Consider the following 24,202-nt stretch of genomic DNA (forward strand, 5'->3'; position numbering starts at 1 on the left):
CTGAGTCTGATCGGTATCAGAGAAACTCTCATGCAGTCTGTGTAAGCAAGAGGAAAATGACCTCAGGGGCAGCCCACTGCAGTAGACCATAAATAAATTGGCAGATGTGTCAACCGAGCACATTAGTCCAGGAGTGCAGTTCTTTGGGGACTACAGTCCAAAGACAAAGACATGTGTGGGCTGCCGGTCAATCTGGAGCATTCCTTTTAATTTTTCTGGATGCGTTTTTGACAGGAGCTTAAGGGCAGTTCAATAAATTAAAATGTATTTACATGGCAATGAAGAATTATCTTGACATACTGAGAGTTATTTAATTACCAAGGTGCTTCATGTGCTGCTAAAGTTAAGACTGTGTCAGCCTTTCTGGGACAAATCTTTATTTTCAGGGCCATGTGGCTCAGCCAGGAATGATCCCCTGGGTTGGAGCTTGTCAGTTATGGAAGATGAGTCTCCTTGCTGACCCCCATTTCCATAGACAGTTCTAAACAGATCAGTAATCTCAATGTCAACCATCATGATGAAGTCAGCGCTGCCAAGGCCAAATGTCCGCCTTCAGGGATGTGGCCTCCCTCTCAGAGGAATTGTAAATGAAGTCATCGCCCATTTGCGATCTTCAAAGTGTGTCAGGGTTGCTGGCTGTCGGCGTGGCATTCAGAGAGCAGTCTTCAAACATCAAAAGGTAGGCATGTGGTGCCCACGCTGGCAGTCGCAAAGCACAGTAAGGTAGGCAGTGACCCCATGTTAACAGGGACAGAGACAATTTCCACAACCTGTACTGTATACCAGTTCTGTGTCACAAAAGTCTAGCCAGGAAGATGTTCCAAGAAAGACAGGAACAGGAAGCTCAGGGTAAATTCACACGTTAATGTGGACACAGAAAAGAGGCAGTACCTAAGACCACCCGGAACCGCTATTTCCAGACTCGAGTGATTTGATAAACTGTAGTTTCAGCTAGAGAGGTAGATTGTGATATGACTCTCCCTTTGGCTAAACTAGACTAAGAAGGCTAATTATTGCAAATAAAAGTAAGGTAGAAAAATCGAGGCACACCCCACCCCCACTTCTTCTTAGGAAGTAAATCAAGATGTTTAAGGAATTAGGTTGGTACTACATCAGTAACATTGCACAGACTTGATTCTGTCATCAGAGCCCTTGTGGCTGTGATGAAGGAGAGTTATTCCACAGTGAGATAATTGTGGTTCTTATATTCTTCATAAACACATAGGAATGAATTTCTGAGGAAGTTGGTTTAATCCAATGGCAGAATTCTGTTTCACTACTTCAGAAACTCTGACTGTTTCTCCATCCATTACTTCTGCATAGACTCTGTACCTCCAGAAGATTATAAAATATTAAGTCACTGAACTAGCTATCCTAAATTCATGCCTGTAGGTCCAGACATCTTGACGCTGGTGGTGGGATCCGACATAAGCCGCTGTCCTAATACTCCGTGGCCCACCTGTCGCGGCTACCTGCATAAGAGGACTCACTCGGGCTTTGTGAAGGGCTGGAGGAAGAGGTGGTTCGTGTTGAAGCATGACGGCTATCTTCTCTATTACAAACACAGAAAGGTAATGACTGATACGGGTAAGAATAAAGAACACTGGGAAGTAAAACCTCCTTGAGCTATTCCATGCCCAAGAATTGTCCTTCAGTGAATTATACGGCAGGACTCTGGAAACAATAATTTCCCTTCTGACTGAGCAAGAATTGTTCTCTCTTCAAAAAATCGAAGAATGTTAATGTATGCTTTCTTCAGCTGCATAAATCAAGGCACATGTTTCTTCTCTTTTGCTTCGGTTTTCATCCTCTATGAAAATTGTCTATCGCTGTAAAGAAAATAAGAACCAAAGATAATTTTCTAGTACCATTGGTAAACAATGTGGATCTGTAAAAGCATAGCTCTTTAAGCCACAGGGTAGGCAATGGACCATGGGAGGTAGAACTCAGGGCTGTTGAGGCTGCTGAGGTAGAGAACTGAACAAGTCACCTAGAATACCTATTTCATTGTCCAGATTTCAGGAAACCAATGACGTCCAACTCTGCATGAAGGCTGGGGTAGCATAAAGAATGTCGCCACAGTTGTGCTAAGGCAGCGCTCCTCCCAGATGTTTGTGACTGAGTCTGAGATGGGTCCATGCGTTTGGAGGGACCTTCTTTACAGCTTACATCGTGGTAGTGTGTGTGTTTTCTCACCCAGATGCAATCCGGTGTCTAATTTTGCTAAGTGAATGCAAACATGCTTAAAGCTAACAGCAGCAATTTCATACAGAACTCCCACTCCCTAACTTCCCACGAAATAGTCTCAGCAGCTGTCAGTGGTCAAATAGACTCCCTGTCCTAGTGCACATGCACAAAAGATGCTCTGTGCCCCACAGCCTTGTGATCTTTTGACTCCACTCCAGGGACATGCATGACCCACCTCTAATCGGGGTCAACAAAAGAATTTTGGCTATTTACATCGTTCATGAAACAATCTTATTTTTTTCTTCTGCCTTTATTTTACATTTTGTGTGTGCACGCATGTGTGTGTGTGTGTGTGTGTGAGTGTGTGTAAGAGAGAGAGAGGGAGGGAGGGAGGGAGGGAGGGAGGGAGGGAGGAAGAGCTTGTGCACACTAGCACATGTGCATACATGCACTTGGGTGCATATATAAACAAACTTAATTTCTTCCTGAAAAAAAAAGCCAGAAAAGAAATCAGTGTATTGTGAAAGTCTGATGCTGAATGACTGTGGGGACTTTCTATTCCTGCATTATGAGCCACTTCCTTGTGACATTCTGTGAACTGCTCTGCCTTTCGTAGGAAAGTGAACCGTCCAGCTTTTTTGAGAAACTTTGTCTCCCTCCAGTGTGGGAAAATAGGATTTCCTCTAAACAAGATGAGAAATTATTATCTCTCCTTGGTTTCTATTTTCTTGAGTATTAAAGTGGAACAACAAGAAGTTTTCAATCTAGAAAACATTTGTGGAAACACTGGACACGAGTTTCCAATCTGTGAAAACATGTACATTCCTGTTTCAGAAGCCCAGAGGAGTCCTGGAACAATGCCTGCAGTTTCCTTCCCCACACCCTCAATAGGCACGAGTGTAGCCCCAGAAACTTGATGACTTTTTTGTTTTTAAGATTTTAAGGTAATTCTAATTTGTAAATTGAGTAAATAATGTGTGTATTCCAACAACAACAATAATAACAATAATAATTAATAATAATAATGAATTGACCTTGCACACTGTCCTCTGGAGACTGTAATCCTGAAGTTGTCTCTCTTGCCTTACATTAGTTAATCAATTTCTGTCTCCTCTTATAAAATAGGGATCATTGTAAATGTTAGTTTTTATGCTCTTCTTCAACGAAATAACATAAGAAACGTCTTTGAATTAACTATCTCCTATTTTAAGATCTCTGATTGCTGAGATCCAGCAGGGTCCTAGTATTTCCAATTTGGGTTTGCTATGTGACAGTCAGGGCACTGGTGCTGTCTAGCTTCTGTGGTGTTTTTCTGGCTCTTTGAATTAAATGCATTCAGATGAAGTACTTGTGGCATAGTTTACCACAGTCCCCACTACTCTTTATTGATTCATCTACTTTTTTTTCTTACCTACCAAACTTTTAGCATTTGAAAGTATGAAGCCTGGAGTAGAAGGTATGTGAAACTTTTAAGCCATAGTAGTAATTTCAGTTAAATTTGGAACACTTCCATCTGTTCCTAGTCTTCTTTGGGGATCTCGTAATTAGCACACAGGTAAGAAAAAGCTGTTATGAGAAATGTAACTGTGGCTGTCACTGCTACATCAGCTTTCGACATGACTATGGGAGAGTATAAAAAGCTATCATGATTTCATGTTTAAAGAGCCCAAATCAGGCGCCTTACACCGGTACCCATTCCAGAACACATTATGCCTGATCTATAAAACAGATAGCAATGTCTGAGAAGAGCTAATGAGGCATACAAAGTACATAACTGAATAAATTAGCAGAAAATGCATTCACCCATTCAGGAGTTAGTCACGCAGCAAATATCATGGGATAGTTTTTAAATGCCACGAATTACGTAAGCACCAGGAAGGAAGCAAACAAACATGGTGCCCGCCCTGTTGGTGCTTATAGGTCCATGTAAGAAGCTAAGGTAAGAAATCAAATCCACAAGTAAATACAGAATTTTATTAGTATTACAAATAAAAGTAAACATAGAAAGAATAGTTACAGCATTGTGAATCAAGTACCATCATGCTGCTCTCAGCTGCCAAGTTGTTAAACCTTGATGATGAATAATTCTAGAATATAAGAAGACTTGGGTATTTGTCAAAGAGGGTATCCCAGGAAGGGCAAACGCTGTAGGGGTCCCTTCCTCTTCCAAAGCTGGGGTTCCAGGGAAAGATGAGGTTAATCAGCTGGACGGCCTGCAGCTCACTGCTTTGCCAGGCCAGAACAGTCTACAGTCTGGGTACAAACAGAAAGCAAGACTTTGGGGCCCCACAGGGCAGGAAACCTTCAGTTGGTGGCTGGTGCAGTTATGGCAGAGGAATGAGAATGCACGTGTGGCTGAAAGACCTGAAACATGAGAAGTCCTCGTCGCCAAGGCTCTGTCAAAGGAAGTAGTTTACGGACTATAGGAGACAAACCTCAGGGAAGAGGAGAGGAAGCAGGGAAAATCAGGGTCTCAGAGTGTACAGAAGACCTGCAGTTTGTCCGTATGGTAAGGGTCACAGAAAGGTAAACGTCTGAGTCGGCTAAAGCGGCAGGTTCCCAGAGGGACAGCACGTGAGGGAATGAAGGCCGGAATAAAGCACCTTCTGCTGGTCACAAACCTACCATAGAGCTACTGGACAGAGCAAGTGGCTCCCTCCCTAGCAGTGTTCCTCTAGCGCCCTCTGCTGAGAAATCTTAGCACCACCGTGCTTGTACAGAGCTAGGAAATGAGTTCATTAAAAAAGAAAAATAAAGAGAGCAAGGGGTGATCAGAAGCTGAGACACACTGAGAGCACTAAATTGACACCTGGAAAAAGATTTAAAAGCTTGCAAAAATTAGGAAAGGATGTGAATATGTAACTAATTCTTTGGAGGGTGTGTATGGAAACCGGACACTGGAACAAATGTCCTCCTTGGGGCTGAGTGCAAATCAAGACCCAGTGGGAGTGCTCATAACCTGTACCCTTCCAGCTCTGAAGCCTTGTATCCTTTTAAGAACACTGATTGGAATTATGAACAAAATGTCCAGTAGGAGGGGGAGTGTGTGTGTGTGTGTGTGTGTGTGTGTGTGAGAGAGAGAGAGAGAGAGAGAGAGAGAGAGAGAGAGAGCCTGTCCATGTATGGAAGGATATAACATTTCAGCAGAGACCAAAGAATTCAGTAGAAGTTAGCAAGACAGAAAATTTGAATAAACATTTGTTATCCAGACCAAGATAGTCACTTCATGATCGTCTTTTGACTAAAACAGAAAATACCCTAGGTCATGGGATTTTCTCAAGTTTATTCTCACAGTTTTTCTGAAAATGAATTAGAGGGTGATATCCTCTTGATATCCTCTAATGTGATAGTAACAGCCCCCAAAAAAAAAGCCAGGGCTGCCACTGAGGCAACAGGCTATATAGTAGTCCTGACTAGGAAAAAAAAAAAAAAAAAAAAAAAAACTCTCAAAAGATGTTTCAGAACAAAAATCAGAATCATTGACAGAATATGCTAAGTCATTGTACCAAATAGAGCACCTCACTAGCAGCAGATTTGTATTTCTCACAGTGCTGGGGGAGGAGAGGCTAAGTCCTAGAGCAAATCGCCAGCAGATTCAACACCTGGTGAGGGTGCACATCCTGCCTTTTTAGGGTGTCATCCTCTTACTGTCTTGCATGGGAAAAGGGGGGGGGAAGAGTCTTGGTAGTTGAATAGATCCTAATCTCATTCGTGAGTTATCACTCTTGTGACTTAATCTACCAAGACTCCTACCTCCAAATTCCTACACCCTGAGAATTAGATTTGGGCATATGAATGCAGGAAACCCAAATATTTTGTTTATATCCTAAGAGAAGTAGTATGGATGACTCCCAGTTTCCTGGAAAGCATAATTGATGAGGTAAAATTTTAATGATTCGCTGAAGTAAGAGTAGATCTAAAGTTTAGGTTGAACTGATGTATATTGTAATTGGCATGCCTTTGTAGGATACTCAAGTTTAGAACTAGGAAGTAATTATATATACATATGTAGTATATAAATTATATATATATATATGCTATAATATGGTAGATGGTAAATGTATTCAGCTAAAGAAGTTGACAAAAGTACTAAGGAAGCATTTCTTTAACTTGGGCTTTGAAGGTCTGCAGAGAAGGAGGTTGGCAAGGCAATCAGAGAAGCAGAAGCAAAGCCCAGGGAAAATGTGTCATAAAATAATACAAGATTGTACTTTCAGAAAGGAAGGTGGTTAAGTTCCCAATCTACCAGGAGGCCACACTAAATGATCATCTTGCCAAAAGCAGCCTGCATAATATAAACTGAGTTTGGAAGGAACCAATTCATTAACATGAGTTAAATGTTGAAAAAAAAAACATTCAAAGTCCAGAATTTACCAAAAAGTTTGACAGTGAAAGAGATGGGACTACTAGGGTAATCAAAAAATATTTAGTCCATTTACAGTTAGTGTAATTATCAATACAACTGAATTTCAAAATGCTATTACTATTTTGCTTCCCATGTTGCTCTTCACTTTTATATTTATTTACCCTTTTATCTTTCAGCAAATTAGTTTTTATTGTATCATTTTAACACCTATCTAAAAGATTGCCATACAGTGTTAAAACTATTACAGCCTGATACAAAAGAGTATGTGTATTTTATAATATTACCTATAGTGTTTTATGGGCATTCTGGCATTTAATTTAACCATATCCTCCATACTATGTTATGAATATATAATATTATATATTTTAGTTTTATATAGATTGCAAACCTATGAGATGTTGTTAATATTCTTTTATACTCCTAACATTATATTCACTTTATTTTTAACTATATTTTTACCACATTCAAATATACGTCCTTTCCTGGTTCTTCAAACATTTGAATTTGAATCATTCTTCTGTTATAGCATTTTTTATTAAATTTTTTTAATTAAAAATTTCTGCCTCCTCCCCGCCTCCCTTTTCCCTCCCCCTCCCCCCACTTCCCATACCTCACTCCCTTCCCCCCTCCCTCTCCAGTCCAAAGAGCAGTCAGTGTTCCCTGCCCTGTGGAAGTCCAAGGTCCTCCCCCCTCCATCCAGGTCTAGGAAGGTGAGCATCCAAACTGGCTAGGCTCCCACAAAGCCAGTACATGCAGTAGGATCAAAACTGAGCTCCCAAGGTCCAAATGAGGAACAGAAGGAGGGAGAACATGAGCAAGGAAGTCAAGATCGCAAGGGGTGCACCCACCCAATGAGACAGTGGAGCTGATCTATTAGGAGATCACCAAGGCCAGCTGTTACAGCATTTTTAGCGAGTGACCATCAGTTTATCTTTCCTTAGACTTTTCAAATTCTTAAATTAGTTACAGAATCCTCAATTTGGTAGTTATTTCTTTCCAGTGAATTTTGAATGGGTATTTTTCCTGTGACGCTTATAAGCTAACTTATCCGTAGAAACAGGAAATTCCAAAAGAGCAGCCTCTGACATGTGCTGTGTGTGTCTTCGGCTTGCTTCCAAGCTATAGTTAATAGCTAATTTGCTCCACAAACTCTCAATTTAAATCTTGCATTTTTACTTTACTCCCCATTTGATTCTCTTTTACAGCCTCTTGTTTATGCTGCAGTTATCAATCTGGCCTTTTTATTTCTTTGGACATCCTTATCATAGTCATATTAAAGTCTAGTTCTAATCATTCCTTTATCTACATTCTCCGTAAATCTTCCTACCTTCTTCTGTATTCTCTGCAAACTTGTTCCAGTCATAAAAGATAAGAGTGCTGGAGACTCCTGTTCCCCCACAATCTTATCAGTTAGAAGAAATGGAAAAGTCAACCTTCAGTTCCTGTGAGGGTTGACCTTTGCACCAACACCCTTACTTCAAGCATCATTCATTATTACCAGGACCTTCTCTTTTTTATGTTACCTTTAAAGATATTTTTATTAATTCTTTTGAGCATCTCATAATGTCCTCCTTACCTCTGTCTTACCGTAGCTCCACTAACCTTCCTATCCAGCCATGTTTGAGTCCCCTCTGCCACGGAGTCTCTGTATGTTGTTCGACTATAACTGGGAGTAAAAGGGTCTGCAGGACCACCGCTTGGATAGTCTCTCCACTCCGTGAGTCTGTTGAATGCTCTGCTCATTTCTCAGCCTTTTCAGATGGCAGTAATCCTTACATTAAACTAAATTCTGCTAGACTTTGGTGTCATTAGTCTTTATTGTCCTCCTAACTCTCTGAGATATTTGAAAAGTATTTATATATGCGAGCTTTCCCTGGCTTCTTTTCTAGCAGTCAAATTGATACTAATCAAGTCTGACATGATTAGAAAGAGAGCTTGAGTGACAGCTGAGATGGAAGGTGGTTTGAGGGCAGAGCTGGTTTTTTGTAATGAGTTCTAAGTTGTCAGACATTCGTTTAAATATGAGTGCTGTCAGGGAGTACTTAAAGTTAGCAGAGGGGATAAAATGGAGGTACAAAAGAAGAGGGAGAGCAAACAGATGTATTTACCATGGATCAAAAAAAGTAGGTTGTATCTAGCGCCTCACTGAGAGCAGAAGGTTAAATAAAAGAGACGACTGACTTTTCAAGCAGGCTCCAAACAAGAGGATGCATTCCTCATGCATTGCTCAGAACAAACCGCTGTTTGTTATGTCTTATGAATCTCTATGCTCAAACCCGAATGTGGGGGTGTGTGTAGGACCTGGAGGCATGGCATCCATGAGGCCTTGCAGATGCTGAGAGAGATAAACACTGTTTTGCTTAAAATGCTAGGCTCTGTTTCAAAAGCCGTGTTATTGGCTGTGTTGGGGGGAGTAGTTTGATGGTGTCATGGCACGCAGTGAGAGGAGAGTTCCTTATGAACAGGAAATAAAACTTGGAGGATGAAATAGTACCAGTTCATTGATGTAGCTTAAATATCTCCTGTAACTAAGACTACTCATTCGTATTTATAAATGCAAAGCGAATCATAAAGTGATGCAATTCAATTTTTCTCCGATTCTAAGGATCCAATCCAGGGCCTTGTGCCTCCTAGGCAGATACTCTGCCGTTAAACTACATTCCCATGTACTTTCCAAGTCCGTAAACTGCAAAGACTTCATGTGGGCAGCGTAGAGAAACAGATTAATGCGGGCCCTAAAGGTCAGTCTAGTTTTGCAGCCCACAATAATACAATGAAGAATTTATGTCACAATCCGGGTTAACTAACAGTTCCCAGAAAAATATGTAATTCTTCGGCCTAATCCTGAAGTTCATCAGAGGAAAACCAGGGCCAAAGAATGTCCTTGACTAGACGGTGGAAGGGGGCAACACAGCTGGTTTCCATAGATACCTAAACTTTCACGTGTCTCCTTAAATACAATTATTAGACACCCAAGTGATAGAGTGGCAAAGACAGCATTGGAGCCCCAAGAGATATGTAGAGGGAGAGTCAGGTGGGTTAGTCACGTGACCATGTAGATGTTGTCATATGCCACAAGGTCACCTAAAAACAACGTGGGTGTGTAGGTTACAAGAGCAAAGACCAAACCGAGTTGAAGTCTCTGGCAAAGGGAGGAGGTTGCAATCTAGAGTTCACAGGTCAGCGGAGTGCGTGCTGCTGTTAGACAGCTGAGAGATGAGCTTAGCAGGGGTGGGCGGTCCTTCTAACTGGCCTTTTCTTGCCTGGGTGTTTCTGTGTTTCATTTCATTTCTTTTTTTTTTTCTTCCAGTCTAAAAACATGGTCATCTCTTGAATAAACATTCCTTATAATTAGCTTTCTGCTAATCTATAGCTTTTCTTCTGATGCCAACGCTTCTGAAAGAGTCTTCTAACACCTTTTTCTTCTACTGCCTTTCCACACCTTCTGCCATCAAATGCTTGAGGAAGGCAGGGGTTGGTGAAATGACCAGCATGTTCAAATTATCCAGAAACAGTGGAAAGTGAGAACGTGGTAGCAATGGGCTAGCAGTGTGTAATAGGAAATTGGGTTTACCTGATAAGTGTTCTATGTGGATTAAATTAAGAGCTAAATCAGTTATTACAGGACATGGTGCATGATTTCTAACACTATGCTAGGCTTCACCTTCTCTTTCCATTTCACCCCATTCTCAATAAGGAGTCTGTGTATGTGTCACAAATAAATGTCAAATTGTAATAAATTCAGATTTGCTTTTCTAAGAGGTCCTAGAAATTTCTTCTCACCATGCCAAGCATCCATCTAGAACTTTTATTCCATTTTTGTGCCTACACGGAAATAAATTGTCCTTGGAGACCACAAACCGTGACCTAACCCTCCAAGGGCGCATCTCAAGGCCTTACTGCCACCCTGCTTCAATGCCTCTCCAGATCCCAGCTTACTCTGGTTGCCTAGCCCACTTGCTCACACATCTTGTCAGAATCCCTCAGAACAGGGATTCTTCCCAATCAGGACTCCAGTTTAGCCCCCAATTTTTCTGTGTGACCCTGGATCACACAACATATAAGTACACAAATCAATCACTTACTGATAATAAATCTTAAAGAACTTCATTCTAAAACCATTTCTTAGATACATATAATTTTACTGTTTACTAAAGATGAACGAAAATTTTGATACCAATGAGATGGATGTGATCCTTTATTTTTACATGAAAATCCAATCTTAAACAGGGCGATGGTCCACTCTTCTAATCTCAGCTCTTGAGAGGCAGTGGCAACCGGGTCTTCTCTAACTGAATTAGAGCCAGCCTGATCTAAATGGTGAGTTCCAGGCAAACCAGGTTTACAAAGTAAGACCCTGTAGAAAAAAAAAAGAAAGAAGGAAGAAGGGAAGAAAGAAATTAAAGAAGAAAGGAAGGAAGAAAGAAAGGCAGGAAAGAAGGAAGGGAGGGAGGGAGGGAGGGAGGGAGGGAGGGAGGAAGGGAGGAAGGGAGGAAGGGAGGAAGGTAGGGAGGAAGAGAGGGAAGGAGGGAGAAGAAAGAATTGAATATTTGGTGCTCCAGTGTATAGAACAGCTTAAGTTTTCAGGGTTGATTAATATTTTGAGTTTATAATCATGAATGGTGAGATTGTTGCTTCATATAAATGCAAAGTTCAAAATGACAAAAATATATTTAGGGCAATTTTAGAATTATTGGAAATTCTGTCTTAATGACAAGTCGAAACTGTGCTAACATTTTTAAAAATGAAATTCAAGTCAGTAACAAACACAAAAATTTTAAAAATCAGACATTCTAACACAGTACAAAAGATAACATTTGACACTTTCCACTTGGGGAATGATGGTTAAAAAAAATATAATTTTAAAAATTAACCCCTTCTACTTCTGTAAGAGCAGAAACCTCTGTGCTTATAGTAAATACACTGTAATTCAAAATATGCAGTCGTCTCAAATCTGAGGTTAAGGTATTCGGAGCAATGTCTGTTGGCACTGGGTGCTGTGATAGCATGTCCAGAACCAAGTGTACAGAACCAAATCACAAACAAGATGCAGGTGTCGGCAGGCCCTACTACAAACACCCATATTCACTCCATTTTTATTTTCCTCTAAACTCCTGGTTTTCTGCTGTTGAAAGCCTTTTGCTCTTGCCTTCAATTTTCAATCCCCACATTCAGTTAAAATTAGGCTGCCAAGAAAGGTCTAAGTCTACAAGAAGGAAAGTTAGAAAAGTATTAGGTAAATGCTGAGCTCATTGTTTTCTGAGATCTCAGTAGTAGACGAGAGAAACACACAGCGGACAAACACTTGCAGCACTCAGAACAAAGTGGGCAGGTGGATTTGGGTATGTTTATGCGCTCCTGCGTCTTGAAGATCATCTCCAAGTCGCGGTTCTCCTTCCTTGGAACCTTTGGTGTAATTTAAGAGATGCCCAGTAGGTGGAGGAGCTTACTCACAGTTTTCAAAGTTACCAATGCACAGTAGTTAGAAACAAACGCCTGGTAGAGGCTGCAAGAAACATGAAAAGTAAACCGCCAATGAAGAAAATGAAGACTAAAGGTGATGCAATTTAAGATGTAAAACCTATTAATAAAATTATGCAGTTGCTCGCTTGAGAAACACTCCCCCCAACTCCCTCCCCCCGCTGATACTAGCTTATAGCTTCTGATCCCTTCTGCTATGGAGCCCCTATAGGCAATGACACAGGCAACCTGTTCTAGTATGAGAGAGGGACAGGAGTCAGATAATGGGCTAAGCACATTCCGGTGGTGACGCTCCATTTAAGCTATTTATACAACATTAAGAGGGCTCTTCCCGGCAAAGGGACATGCGGATTGGAATAAGCACTCCCCCTTGGTCTTCAGCACATTCTTCTACTACCTTCTGCTTTTTCCTCTCCAACATTCCTTTTAGAAAATGTACACTTATACAATTATAAGAAGGATATTTTCCCAAATGACTTTCTTCCCAGAGTGGCCAGTGCCTGGAATTCTGGAGACAAAAACAAGGCCACAATCCCTGTTTACCTTTAAGAGATTTATTCTTTGGAGAAACTTAGATTTATTTATTTATTCACCAAATACTTCCTGAGAGCTTACTTTACGCCTGGGATAGAAGTGTAAAAGTGGTAAAAAGGGCTCACAGGTCTCATGAACCATCTCCGTAGGACAATGCAGAAAAGAAACCTGGGAACTTTAGGTACCAACACAGCGCACTGGAGGGTGGGGTATGAGGTGGGAAGTGCATTTATCAGGTGTCAAAGAAGCTGTCTGCTCATACAAGAATGTGTAGGTCTGATAAAGATCCAAGAAAAGGATGTAATCAGAAGAAACTGGTAGAACTGAGGACATGAAGTAAAACCTGCAACTATTTTAGTCATTGCTTTCTTAATAAGTACTGAAAGTTCATTTACTTGCATCTTAAGTGTGTTGCATGGAGGGCCTTCTTGTTCATCCTGGCCACCAGGCTAACTGAGCTCCAAAATAAACTCATAGAAACTGTATTAATTAAAACACTACTTGGCCCATTAGCTCTAGCATCTTATTGGCTCTTGCATCTTAATTTAACCCATTTCTAGTAATCTAGTAATCTGGCAGTGGCTTACCAGCAAAGATTCGGCATGTCTGACTCTGGTGACTCCATGGCGTCTCTCTGACTCCGCCCTTTTTTTCTCCCAGCATTCAGTTCTGTCCTCCCTGCCTAAGTTCTGCCCTATCAACAGGCCAAGGCAGTTTCTTTATTTGTTAATGGTAATGACAGCACACAGAGGGGACTCTCACATCATAGGTGTTGTTATCTGGCACAGAGAAAGATAGCCAAGGAAATCAAGTGTAAGAGAAGCATCCTTCTGAAACCCAGTGGCTGTGTTTCTCTTCCTACCATGACAGAAGCAAACAATTGAGATGAGCAGAGTGCCAAAACATGATGATGTGCTAAAAGGAAAGGGGGCATCAAAAAAAAATCAGAAAAGGGACAAACTGTGGTGTTGAAGTTCATGTGAGGGCCTTCAAAACAACCTGCTTCATCTCCCCTCTACCTCAGTATTTCCTGAAATATTGGTTGAACATTACAATTAGACCCAATCAGGCATTTATCACACATCTCAGGTGACACTTTATGTGTGCCAAAAGACAGCTGAAGCTCCATTGAATAGTTACATTTTTATCAGTCCTTCAGCTCTCAAAAAGAAAGAAAGGAAGAAAGCAAGGAAGGAGGAAGAAAAAGGACAAAATCACCTTCCTGCTCACGGTACCATTCTTCAAAAGAGAGAGAGGAGACCGATTCATGAAAGAGCTACAAAAATGCTCGTGTTGTTGAGAGAGCCTGGATTTTCCTGATTTAAAGGGCAGGTGTTCCTGGTGATTTGTGATTTGCTAGTCTGCAAATGGGCCTTTTTCTTTCTGTGTTTGAACAAAGTTGGGGCATTAGGCACTCCTTGAGATCAGTAATGTACCCTTCCTAAATCTCCAGAGCACTGAGTTCTCACATCATCCTGTTCTCGGGGCACACTGAGGAAGAAGTCCTGATACTGCTGACAGGGACCCAGTGGGTTGAGAAGCTGCACGGTCCTCGTGTGCTGCAGACAACCCTCATGACATAGCAGATGTTTTTGAGATAATAAAGAAAATCACCATATTATTTGTGTGCACTGGTGTCTTTGTATTTGACTTAGAAGGCAGGCTCTGAAGAAAATAAGCTAAAGTAAATTTGGATTGTTTACCTACCTCCTATTTTTAATTAACTATCAGGATGTTTACTAACCCTTCAATCCAACTCCAATAATCAAAGAAAAGGTCAGGGATGCCTGCCAGCTCGGTATGTTGTCATAAGACAAGCTTTATGGTTCTTTTCATTTTTATTTCTATATCCTCAGAAACACGCAAGAAAGGCTCTGACTTCTTTCTTGTACTGAACTTCCTCGGATTTTGTAACGGACAGCAGCCACAATAGTGCTTTTGTAAATCTTGGTCCAGATGTCTGAAAACCACTTTTCAAGGACTACTGCACTCCTGTGCATACATCTTTAGAGACTTCAACCCAAAAGGTCATCAGGATAGAAAACATTTTACAGCTCTATTTCTCGTAGGGATACTCTCCTCTCACTTGAACAAAATATATGTTACTTCAACAGAAGGAAAATAAACCCATTAAAATGCCTTTATTTGTCACACACACCCTCAAAAAAAAATCTTGGAGGAAACATTCAAGAGTGCACTATTAAGATAAATTATCCATGAGGTACAAGTGTCCTTTGCATTTTTCCCTTTGGGATATATTTGTCCTCATTGTTTACATAAAAAGTGTCTGCTTGCAGATCTGCCCTTTTACTTCAGAACTAAGATAAAGTTTCAATTTAAACTGAGTCATCCTTGTCCTAAATATTGCATAATGGCACAGTCTGCCATCTCCCGTTTGCTTTGGCCAACCACAATGACAGGGCAAAATAGGCTGAGGCTCCTAAATCTCTTTGCACCTCTGCTATTCTGTGTGGTGGTCAGATGGATTTATTACATTGCTAAGAATTATAGTATTGAATGAGTTACACAAAGTGCTACTCCAGTAATCTTAAAATAAAAAGTTTGCAAAAGGAATGCCTGATCTAGCTATGAACACTGTGCTCAGAAATCACAGAGAGGAACATCTGCAATGTGAAATTTTTTTATCAGAAATAGAAGAAGCTCAAGGTCAGTTTAATATTAATTCTTCCCCGGTTCTTTCATCTAGATATCAAGTTGCATTTGGATCTGGCAAAAGGTTATGTATGTAGGTCAGTTTAGCCTTCAAAGCAGAAATTTCTTGATAAATATTCTGTATCTGTCTATTTCGTCTTCAATATCATTAGGTTATTTTAAAGCGAAAGTGACCTAAACTTGCCTTTTCATGGAAAGGGAAATTCATTTCTGCTAAGTTGAAATTGCTTTTGAATAATTTATAGGGAACAGTGAATTCATCAGATGTGATACTATCAGCAGCCGTGAGATTGTATTGTTCTAGAATGGGTGCTATGAGAACAGAGAAGCCAGAGTTGGTTAGTACAAGAATGTCGATCCAGAATCTCATGCAGGATACAGATAGGCCAGATTCTAGAAAAGGAAACCCTAAGTTAAAACTATGGAAGAATACATTAAAAGTGTCCTCACTCTAAAAAATATAAACAAATAAAAAAGAATGATATTCATTTCACCACTGTGAAATTGACTATGACCAATATTGTTGGGTCTTTGTGTCAGAATATCATCACTGAGTGAGGAGATAATAATAATTGGAACAAGGGCTAATGAATAAAAACACATGAACCTACAACTTGAGTTCTAGTCTGCTGAAACGCAATATGTCTAACCCTGTCTTCTCAATTTCCTAATTTATGGTACTAGGTCCTCTCCAAAGCACCATGTTTAATCTCCTCATTCATTAATTTTTAAATGTTCTTATTGACAAATTTGTATTTGTGGATAATCATTATTTCAGAAGCAAGGCTGAATAATAAAAAGTTTGTCCTCTCATAACCAATGGTAATTGATCTTAAACTTGGAAAATGGGTAGGAGTTGCAAGAGTATCTGGAAATGGGACAAAGAGAATCCTAAGTAGATAGGGTGAGGAAAAGCTAGACAGACTTGTGTTGGGACCAACCAGAAAGGTGGAAATGGATCCCCTTGGTTACATCATGACTGAGGACAGACAGGTGCTGACAAAACTTAATTCAGACTAAAGAACTGCACTGTACTTGAGTGCTGTCTATGATTTCAGAAGTACAAGTGAAGAAATTTTTTAGTGCTATGGGGTGATACTAGAAGCTTGGGTGTAAGGTAAAGCAGACACCTTTAATTAAGTCAGAGAGTTAGATAATTCAAGAGATAATCTGAAAGAGAAGAAACTGATTGCTGGTGGTGGGACTAAGAACTCAGGCAAGAAGACTGACCTCAAGCATATGTTAATATGATATCTGTTCGTCTAACATCTTCCTCCTTTTCTTGCTCCTTTTTCCAGTCATGAACCATCTCTAGCACTTAGATACCCTCTGATATTGCTCCCTGACTACTACAAGGAACCAGTTCTAATAGTACATTATCAATGAAGTAGATACTATCACTTTCCTATCGTTCTCTCTAATGGCTAAATAATGGTATTTCCATACAGTTGGTTTGTTTGCAATCTTACATCATTTGATTCATACATTTCAAAATGTGTGTCTGAAATCCCCAAGATGGGGAAGATCAAGACCCTACAGATTCTTCAAGGGTCTAGGTCATGTTTTGAGTCATCGCTGAACTCACAGATCCCGGATTACCAATGTCTAGATTTGCACATTGTGTGAGAACATTGTGACATCACTCACACTTTCTAGAGGCAGCCTTGCCTTTGCCCCTCACCCACAGAGGTCTCTCTTGCCACCACCTTACTAATTTCATTACTTCATTTCATTCTTTGAATTTTCTTGTTTTATGAGCATGTCTTTGAAATGCCTTTAGGATATTGTTGCCTTTGTAGCGAAACCCAATCTTAATCTCTATGTCTCCCTACTTTCCTTCTGAATAGTTGTTTCCGTAATAAATAATATGCTGCGTTCTTCCTGGATCAAAGTCCACTTGTTGTTGCTGCATACCAGAAGCTAACCTCTCTCAAAGGTGAATGCCAAGTCTCCATTGATTGACTTCCTTATAGGTGGAGGAGGAAAAGGGGAGATTACCTGCTGGCAATAAAGTTTCATAACGAATTGAAGACAGCTGATGTGGTATGGAAAGAGGGGCATGAAGAAAACTGTTAACAGAAAAGTATAAAAGAAGATACCTGGGGGGAAGGGCAGGAAGTGTGCCAGATTTCCTCTCAGACTGACTGCGGCTGCTCTGCTGACCTGTGTGCTGCAGATACGAACACACGTACACAAACTCATAGTCCCTGCTAGTAACTCACCAAAGACCACAGCTTTGATCAAAGAAATTTTAAAGAGATAAAAGCACAATAGGTCTTCTTTTTTTGACTTTGTGCTAAATATTAAGAAAATGTCAGCAGATCATGCATTCATGGAGTTCCCATGCATTAATTTCATTTCCTGTGGGAATAAGATGACGTTGGCAACAGAAAATGCTGTGCACACTCTAGGACACACCAGAGGGCCCACTGCTTTGAGATTTTTCTTTTAATATAGACATAAACTGACTATTGAAAACATAGCTAAAAGGTACACCCAAAACTTTCTGAATATTCTTTTGCATTATTGGAAGGGAATAGTGATGGTTCTGAAGCTGTTCTGAAAGTTTGTAACATGCCATTGTTAGTAATAACCAAGAAAATTGGTAGAGAAGTTTGGAAAACTCAGAGCCAGGTCACCCAAGGTAGGTAGGCTTAGTGTTCCAATGCTTTTTGCCTTTGAGGCTATTTGGGGAATATATACTGAGTAAAAAAGCCAATGATTACCTGTACAGGACAGAAGTGCAAAGGACTAAATTTAACCATCAGCATTCAGAAAGCACAGCTAAAATCTATTGTGCTCTCTTATCTTAAAATGTTGTAGTTAAAAATACTTTATTGAATGTGACTCATTGTTTTTAAACATCTTTAACTGTTTGTTAGATGAGAATTCAAAGGTCAAATTCAAAATTTAACTTACTTTTCTACATAATCTTTTTAATGACTAAAACAAACATTTCACAGAGGTAGCAGACATCCAAATACAGGAAGTGTTTCACTGGCTGAGCCCTCTAGATCAAGGTCCACATCTATGGTCTCAAGCAGCGAAAGTGGAGGACTGGTTGTTACTAGTGTTTTTATTAGTAGTAAGGAATGAGATATATGTATGATTCATTCTTAAGTTTGACAGCCTTTCTGTTAAATTTAGATAGTAAATTTCCACCCTCCTTGCTGTCAATCAGTCAGTCAGTCATACAAACTAACTAGGAAGTGGGAGTGATTTTGAACAAAACATCTTATTTAAGAGATCCAAATGCTTTTATAGTGCAGGTATGTTTTTTTCATTAATGAATCCCAGTATTTAAGCCAACTTAGCCAATAACATTAGCAATATTCCAAAGTGTTTTCTCTATATCATGAATTTCTGTCTAAAGGAATTCTTTTCTCATCTATAAGTAAAATGTAGACTTTACTTTCAAGGGGCAAATCACATCTCATTTTCCCTGAAATATTCACTGTAGGACATGACTGACAAGTATCTCTCTCTCTCTCTCTCTCTCTCTCTCTCTATCTATCTATCTATCTCTATCTATCTATCTCTATCTCTGTCTCTATCTCTCTGTCACACACACACACCCACGCACCAGTAATCATCAGTAAATGTGGAGGACTGATTATTATTAAGTGTTTCTTAGTAATAAGGAAACTTACAAGTGGATGATTCATCCCTAAGTTTAACAAACCTTCTGTTATGCCATAAACATTTCAATGTTAGTCAAAACAATGCTATGATTACTGCCTCACAGCGCAAAAATCATTGTAATTTTTTTAAATAAGGAAAGCTAATTAATCCGGAAACTCAACCACAAACTAAGATAGCATTGTCCTGGGGAGAACGAGCACACATCTGCCTGTGAGTGTGGGGTCACACCGCCGTTTTGTGGAACTCACAGCCTGCTTTTAGTCAGTAGAGTTTCAGGCTCAAAGTAATCAAGTTGTGACTCAGAAGTGCAAGCTATATGATGATAACACAGACAGGCAATGTAAAAATATTCCTAACGCTTAATTAATACTATGTTTTGGGCAACTACTTTTAGCTATAAAAAGAGAAATTACATAATTTTCTTTCTATAGCTCAGTCTCTGGGGTATGTATCACAAGGATGCCATGATCTTAACCTGGGTAGTTTAAAACTCTAAATGACTGCCAAAGGCCCGTGGTGTCAATGACTCCACCCATTTATTAGTGCTTTCAGTTTTCTTCCTGGACATGGTGATTCTCAAAGACAGTGTGTTCCTAAGTTCTGCAATTCTACCAGAAGCAAAGCAAACGTTGAAAACATGAAAAAGATCTTTTTTTTTGAAATCCCTAGTGCTGGAGTTGAAAGAAAGCAGCCATTGCAACACAGTGTTGAGGCTGCTTTCCTGCCGATGCACTGAAGACACAGCCCTGAGCTTATGTGCCCTGAACATCCACAGGGCCTAATTCAATGCAAGGGTTTGACTGTTTTCAAGACCACTGTTGCTTGTTGTTGTTGTTGTTGCTGCTGTTGTTGTTCTTTGCAGGTATATAATCATTATTCAATCGTTTGAGTTTAAAAACAACAAATAACTTAGTGTTACTGACATTTATGAGCAGCCTCAGGCAACATACAAGGAAAAAATACTGAAAATGCTCACCTTTTATATTTTGTTTTGATTCTTACCATAAAGTTGGTTGTATAAATTAGGAATGTCCAATAAACAGCTATACAAACTAAAGCAAATGAGATAAACATAATTGGGCTGTATAAAGTAGAAAAAAATAAAGTTGCTAGAAATTTTAAGAAATAGTCTTCAAACTTGCTAGGCTCCCACAAAGCCAGAACATGAAGTAGGATCAAACCCCAGTGCCATTGTCTTTGACTTCTCATCAGTCCTCATTGTTCAGAGAGTCCGGTTTTATCCCATGTCTTTTCAGTTCCAGTCCAGCTGGCCTTGGTGAGCTCCCAATAGATCAGTCCCTCTGTCTCAGTGGGTGGATGCACCCCTCACGGTCCTGACTTCCTTGCTCATGTTCTCCCTCCTTCTGCTCCTCATTGGGATCTTGGGAGCTTATTCCTGTGCTCCAATATGGGTCTCTGTCTCTATCTCCATCCATCGCCCGATGAAGGTTCTATGGTGATATGCAAGATATTCATCAGTGTGGTTATAGGATAGGGCCATTTCAGGTTCCTTATCCTCAGCTGCCCAAGGCACTAACTGGGGATATCCCCCTGCGCACCTGGGAGCCCCTCTAGGTTCAGGTCTCTTGCCCACCTTAAGCTGGATCCCTTAATTAAGATATATGCTTCCCTGCTCCCATATCCATCCTTCCTTTATCCCAACCATTCCAATTCCCCAAGTTCCCCCCATTCTCCCCTTCTCACATTTCTCTCCCCATCTCCCCTTACCCTTATCCCACCCCACCCCCAAGATCCCAATTTTTGCTCGGCAATCTTGTCTACTTCCCATATCCAGGAGGATAACTATATGTTTTTCTTTGTGTTCACGTTCTTATTTACCTTCCTTAGGATCACGAATTATAGACTCAATGTCGTTTATTTATGGCTAGAAACCAATTATAAGTGAGTACATCCCATGATCATCTTTCTGGGTTTGGGATACCTCACTCAGGATAGTGTTTTCTATTTCCATCCATTTGCATGCAAAATTCGAGAAGTCATTGTTTTTTACCACTGAGTAGTACTCTAATGTGTATATGTTCCACACTTTCTTCATCCATTCTTCCATTAAAGGACATCTAGGTTGTTTCCAGGTTCTGGCTATTACAAATAATGCTGCTATGAACATAGTTGAATAAATGCTTTTGTAATATGATAGGGCATCTCTTGGGTATATTCCCAAGAGTGGCATTGCTGGGTCCTTGGGCAGGTTGATCCCGAATTTCCTGAGAAACCGCCACACTGATTTCCATAGTGGTTGGACAAGTTTGCATTCCCACCAGCAATGGATGAGCAAGTTTGGATGCTCACCTTCCTCGACCTAGATGGAGGGGGGAGGACCTTGGACTTTACACCTGACTGCTCTTTGGTCTGGAGAGGGAGGGGGAAAGGTGGGGGGGGAGGGGGAGTGGAGTGGGAGGAAGGGGAGGGAAATGGGAGGATGCGAGGAGGCAGAAATTTTTTTCCAAGAAAAAATAAGTAAAATAAAATAAAAAAAGAAATAGTCTTCAATGTGCAAAAAATACATATTCTTAACAATGGTTATTTATTTACAAAGCCAACATATCATATGTCATAATCATTGTAGCCAGGACAAATTTCTTACATATGGTGTTCTCACTCTTTCTGGGAGCTAGCTTCTCTTACCTCAGGACCCCAGAGGTTTGTGAAAACAGAATCACTGCTTCTCAAGAAACCCAGTGTTGGGTTCCTGCAGGGCACGGATCAAGTTTTTTCACCAACTAAACAACACCTAGCAATGTTTTGCATACATTTCTTTTCAAAGATGCCCCTTATTTAAATATGTAGTTGGTTTATTGTACTGAACACATCTTTCAGTACTTCATGCCTGAGCCATACCTGCTATGGATGGTATATAAGAAACAACACTACCTTTTGGTTCTTGGGAATACTCTGTGTTTTGTACTGGACAGTACTCCAGCACCATAGTTAGGGACCATTTTAAATTAGTGAAACCACCACTCAAGCAAACAAAATGAAAAGAAAATGTATTAAAACAAAATAAACAATAAAAATAAAGAAGCTACCATGACAGTGGGGTGAGTATTGATCTGGGGGAGTTACAAATAAGTTTTAGAAAGTAGGCAGATTCATAAATATGGAATCCCCAGATAACAAATATCTACTGTTCCTTACAAACCATTGTGTCCTAAATTAATAAGCTAAAGAAAGTAAAAGATTTTTCTTCCATCATTACATTTTATTAAAAGACATATATACAATAGTAAAAATAACATGCTGAGAGCTTATTATACACAAAATAGGAATCCAGGAAGCACATAAGAAACATTTAATCCTAACAACCATGAGTATAGTTAATGTTATTCCATTTCAGGAACAGCAAGGCTTAGAACGGGAGTTGTACCCTCGAGATCTCTGAGCACAGTCTCTGTCTAGATACAAAATCAGACTGCCTTGCTACTCTATGCAATACGGCATTACAGGAGTTAATCTGAGACTCTGTTTCTAAATCAGTTGCTATCCCATTGTGTGAATGGAACTCAACTATGGCTTTAAGACAACTGGTCCCTCCTTCAGGCTCTTATAAACTTGACCATGAACAGTCATTTTACAGACAATGTTCTAGACTGTGAGATACAAAAGAACAAAATGCTGCCTTGCAGATAATACTCTGTTTTTATCTTATTTCCTCAGTAATCCATTCATTTGAGTATACAACGCCTTCTTAGGAAGAAATTAAAAATGTTTTTGCTTTAAGGGATATAAGTGGTAAATGTGGTTTGTTATACCTTAAATATGTGGCTGGCTCCTCTCTATGATTTTTTACAAATAACTGGAAATTGTATCACATCTTTGTCTGAAAAAGTCCAGTAATCTTTTTTCAATCACAAAACAAGGGCAAATGCTTCAGTCTGGCATTTATAATTTCTGCAGTCTGAACCTTACCTTCAAACCTGCCCTAGGAATGCCTCTTTTCTAATTTTTCTCATCTAACCCACAGCATACACTGCTACCCCAGCACACAAAAAAATCCTGTCCATTTCCTTCTCCTTGGTAATTCTCAACTTCAGTTCCTACACTTTGCTAAAACACAGCCTCCTGAACTAGACCTTGGTATCTTCAGGTCAAATTTACTCCTACCCCATTATTCTATGTGCCTCTTTCCTCAAGAAACTGTTTACACACACGAAAGTTGTTTGGCAAAAAATTAGATAACGGAACTGAAAGGAAAGAGTCATGAGTATCTAGCTGGGAATTAGGCATGTCTCAGAAAGGTTTCTACACAGGAAATGGAGACTTCTTAAACTCTTGCTTAAACTGATTGCGCTTATTTAACTTCTTCATGTTTTTGTACTTTGATTTGGTCTAGTTTTGTTTGGTTTTGTTTTACAGAGAGAGGGAAAGATCGTAAAGTTGGATGTGTAGGGTTGGAGGACAAATATGGAGGAATTAGAAGAGAGGAATTATGATCAAAGTATATTATATGGAATTCTCAAAACGAAATAAAAACAATTCTAAATGATCAAAATTTCCACAGGAAAGACTTCATTTGAGTATTTGGCAATTTACTAATCAGTAAAAACTTTAAGTATAACTTGTCAAGGTCTCTCTTATTTTTCTGGAATTTTCTTTAAAGTCTAGACCATCCCAATGGCTTGTATCACTAGTCATAGATCATCAATCCACACCATGTGCTGTTGCATTTACTACTCAGACCATCAAACCGTGCCATATGCTGGTGGAATCTAGGTCTTCAGAACTCTGCTCTCCTGAAATGGAGAACTTTCATGGAGTTCTTGTGAGAATATAGAGGTTTCTGTGTAAGGTGCAATTAATTCCCACTGTAAGGAAGTTGCTACCAGAACCTTTTCCATGAAGAAAAGAGTATACTGAACCAATAGGAATTGTGAACTAGACCAAGAAATGGATCTCTGAAGGTTAGGTGAAAAGGAAGCATGGAGAATTGCAAAGCATTGGTAATGCTTAAGATTTATTCTGAAAGTCATGAAGACTTGTTGGAGGCTACTCGTTTCTTACAATTCGTTTCTTAAACCAGATAGCATGAACACTGGCCTTGAAAGAAATTATTAGCATGTGGCCTTGAGGTGTATGCTTCCCTCACTGTTCTGGGGGTGGGTGGTTAGAAAATATATAGCCTTCTGGAAGTGTCTCACAAGGGTGCCAGTCTTAGGAAAATGAAAATCAATTTTCTGTCATTTGCCCAGGGAATTCTCTACCATCTTTCCTCCCTTCTTTACTATCCACATGAGCTGTTTCCCCAAAGAGTATTTCTGTACTGGCAAACTTTGTTTCTTTCCTGTAAGTTCTGGGTGAGTT

General features: G+C 39.9%; 1 protein-coding gene across 1 annotated transcript in view; it reads left to right on the forward strand.

The window, feature by feature from the left end:
* Positions 1-24,202, forward strand: part of LOC121433387 — a 135,019-nt gene that overhangs the window by 72,385 nt on the left and 38,432 nt on the right. Inside the window, exon 8 of the mRNA XM_041631752.1 lies at positions 1,393-1,571. Coding sequence (XP_041487686.1) covers positions 1,393-1,571 — 179 coding nt within the window. The remainder of the gene's footprint in view (positions 1-1,392; positions 1,572-24,202) is intronic.

This window comes from Microtus oregoni, unplaced genomic scaffold (genome assembly GCF_018167655.1).
Source record: "Microtus oregoni isolate MIOR12 unplaced genomic scaffold, Mior012 000038F_ref0000394, whole genome shotgun sequence".
NCBI lineage: Eukaryota > Metazoa > Chordata > Mammalia > Rodentia > Cricetidae > Microtus > Microtus oregoni.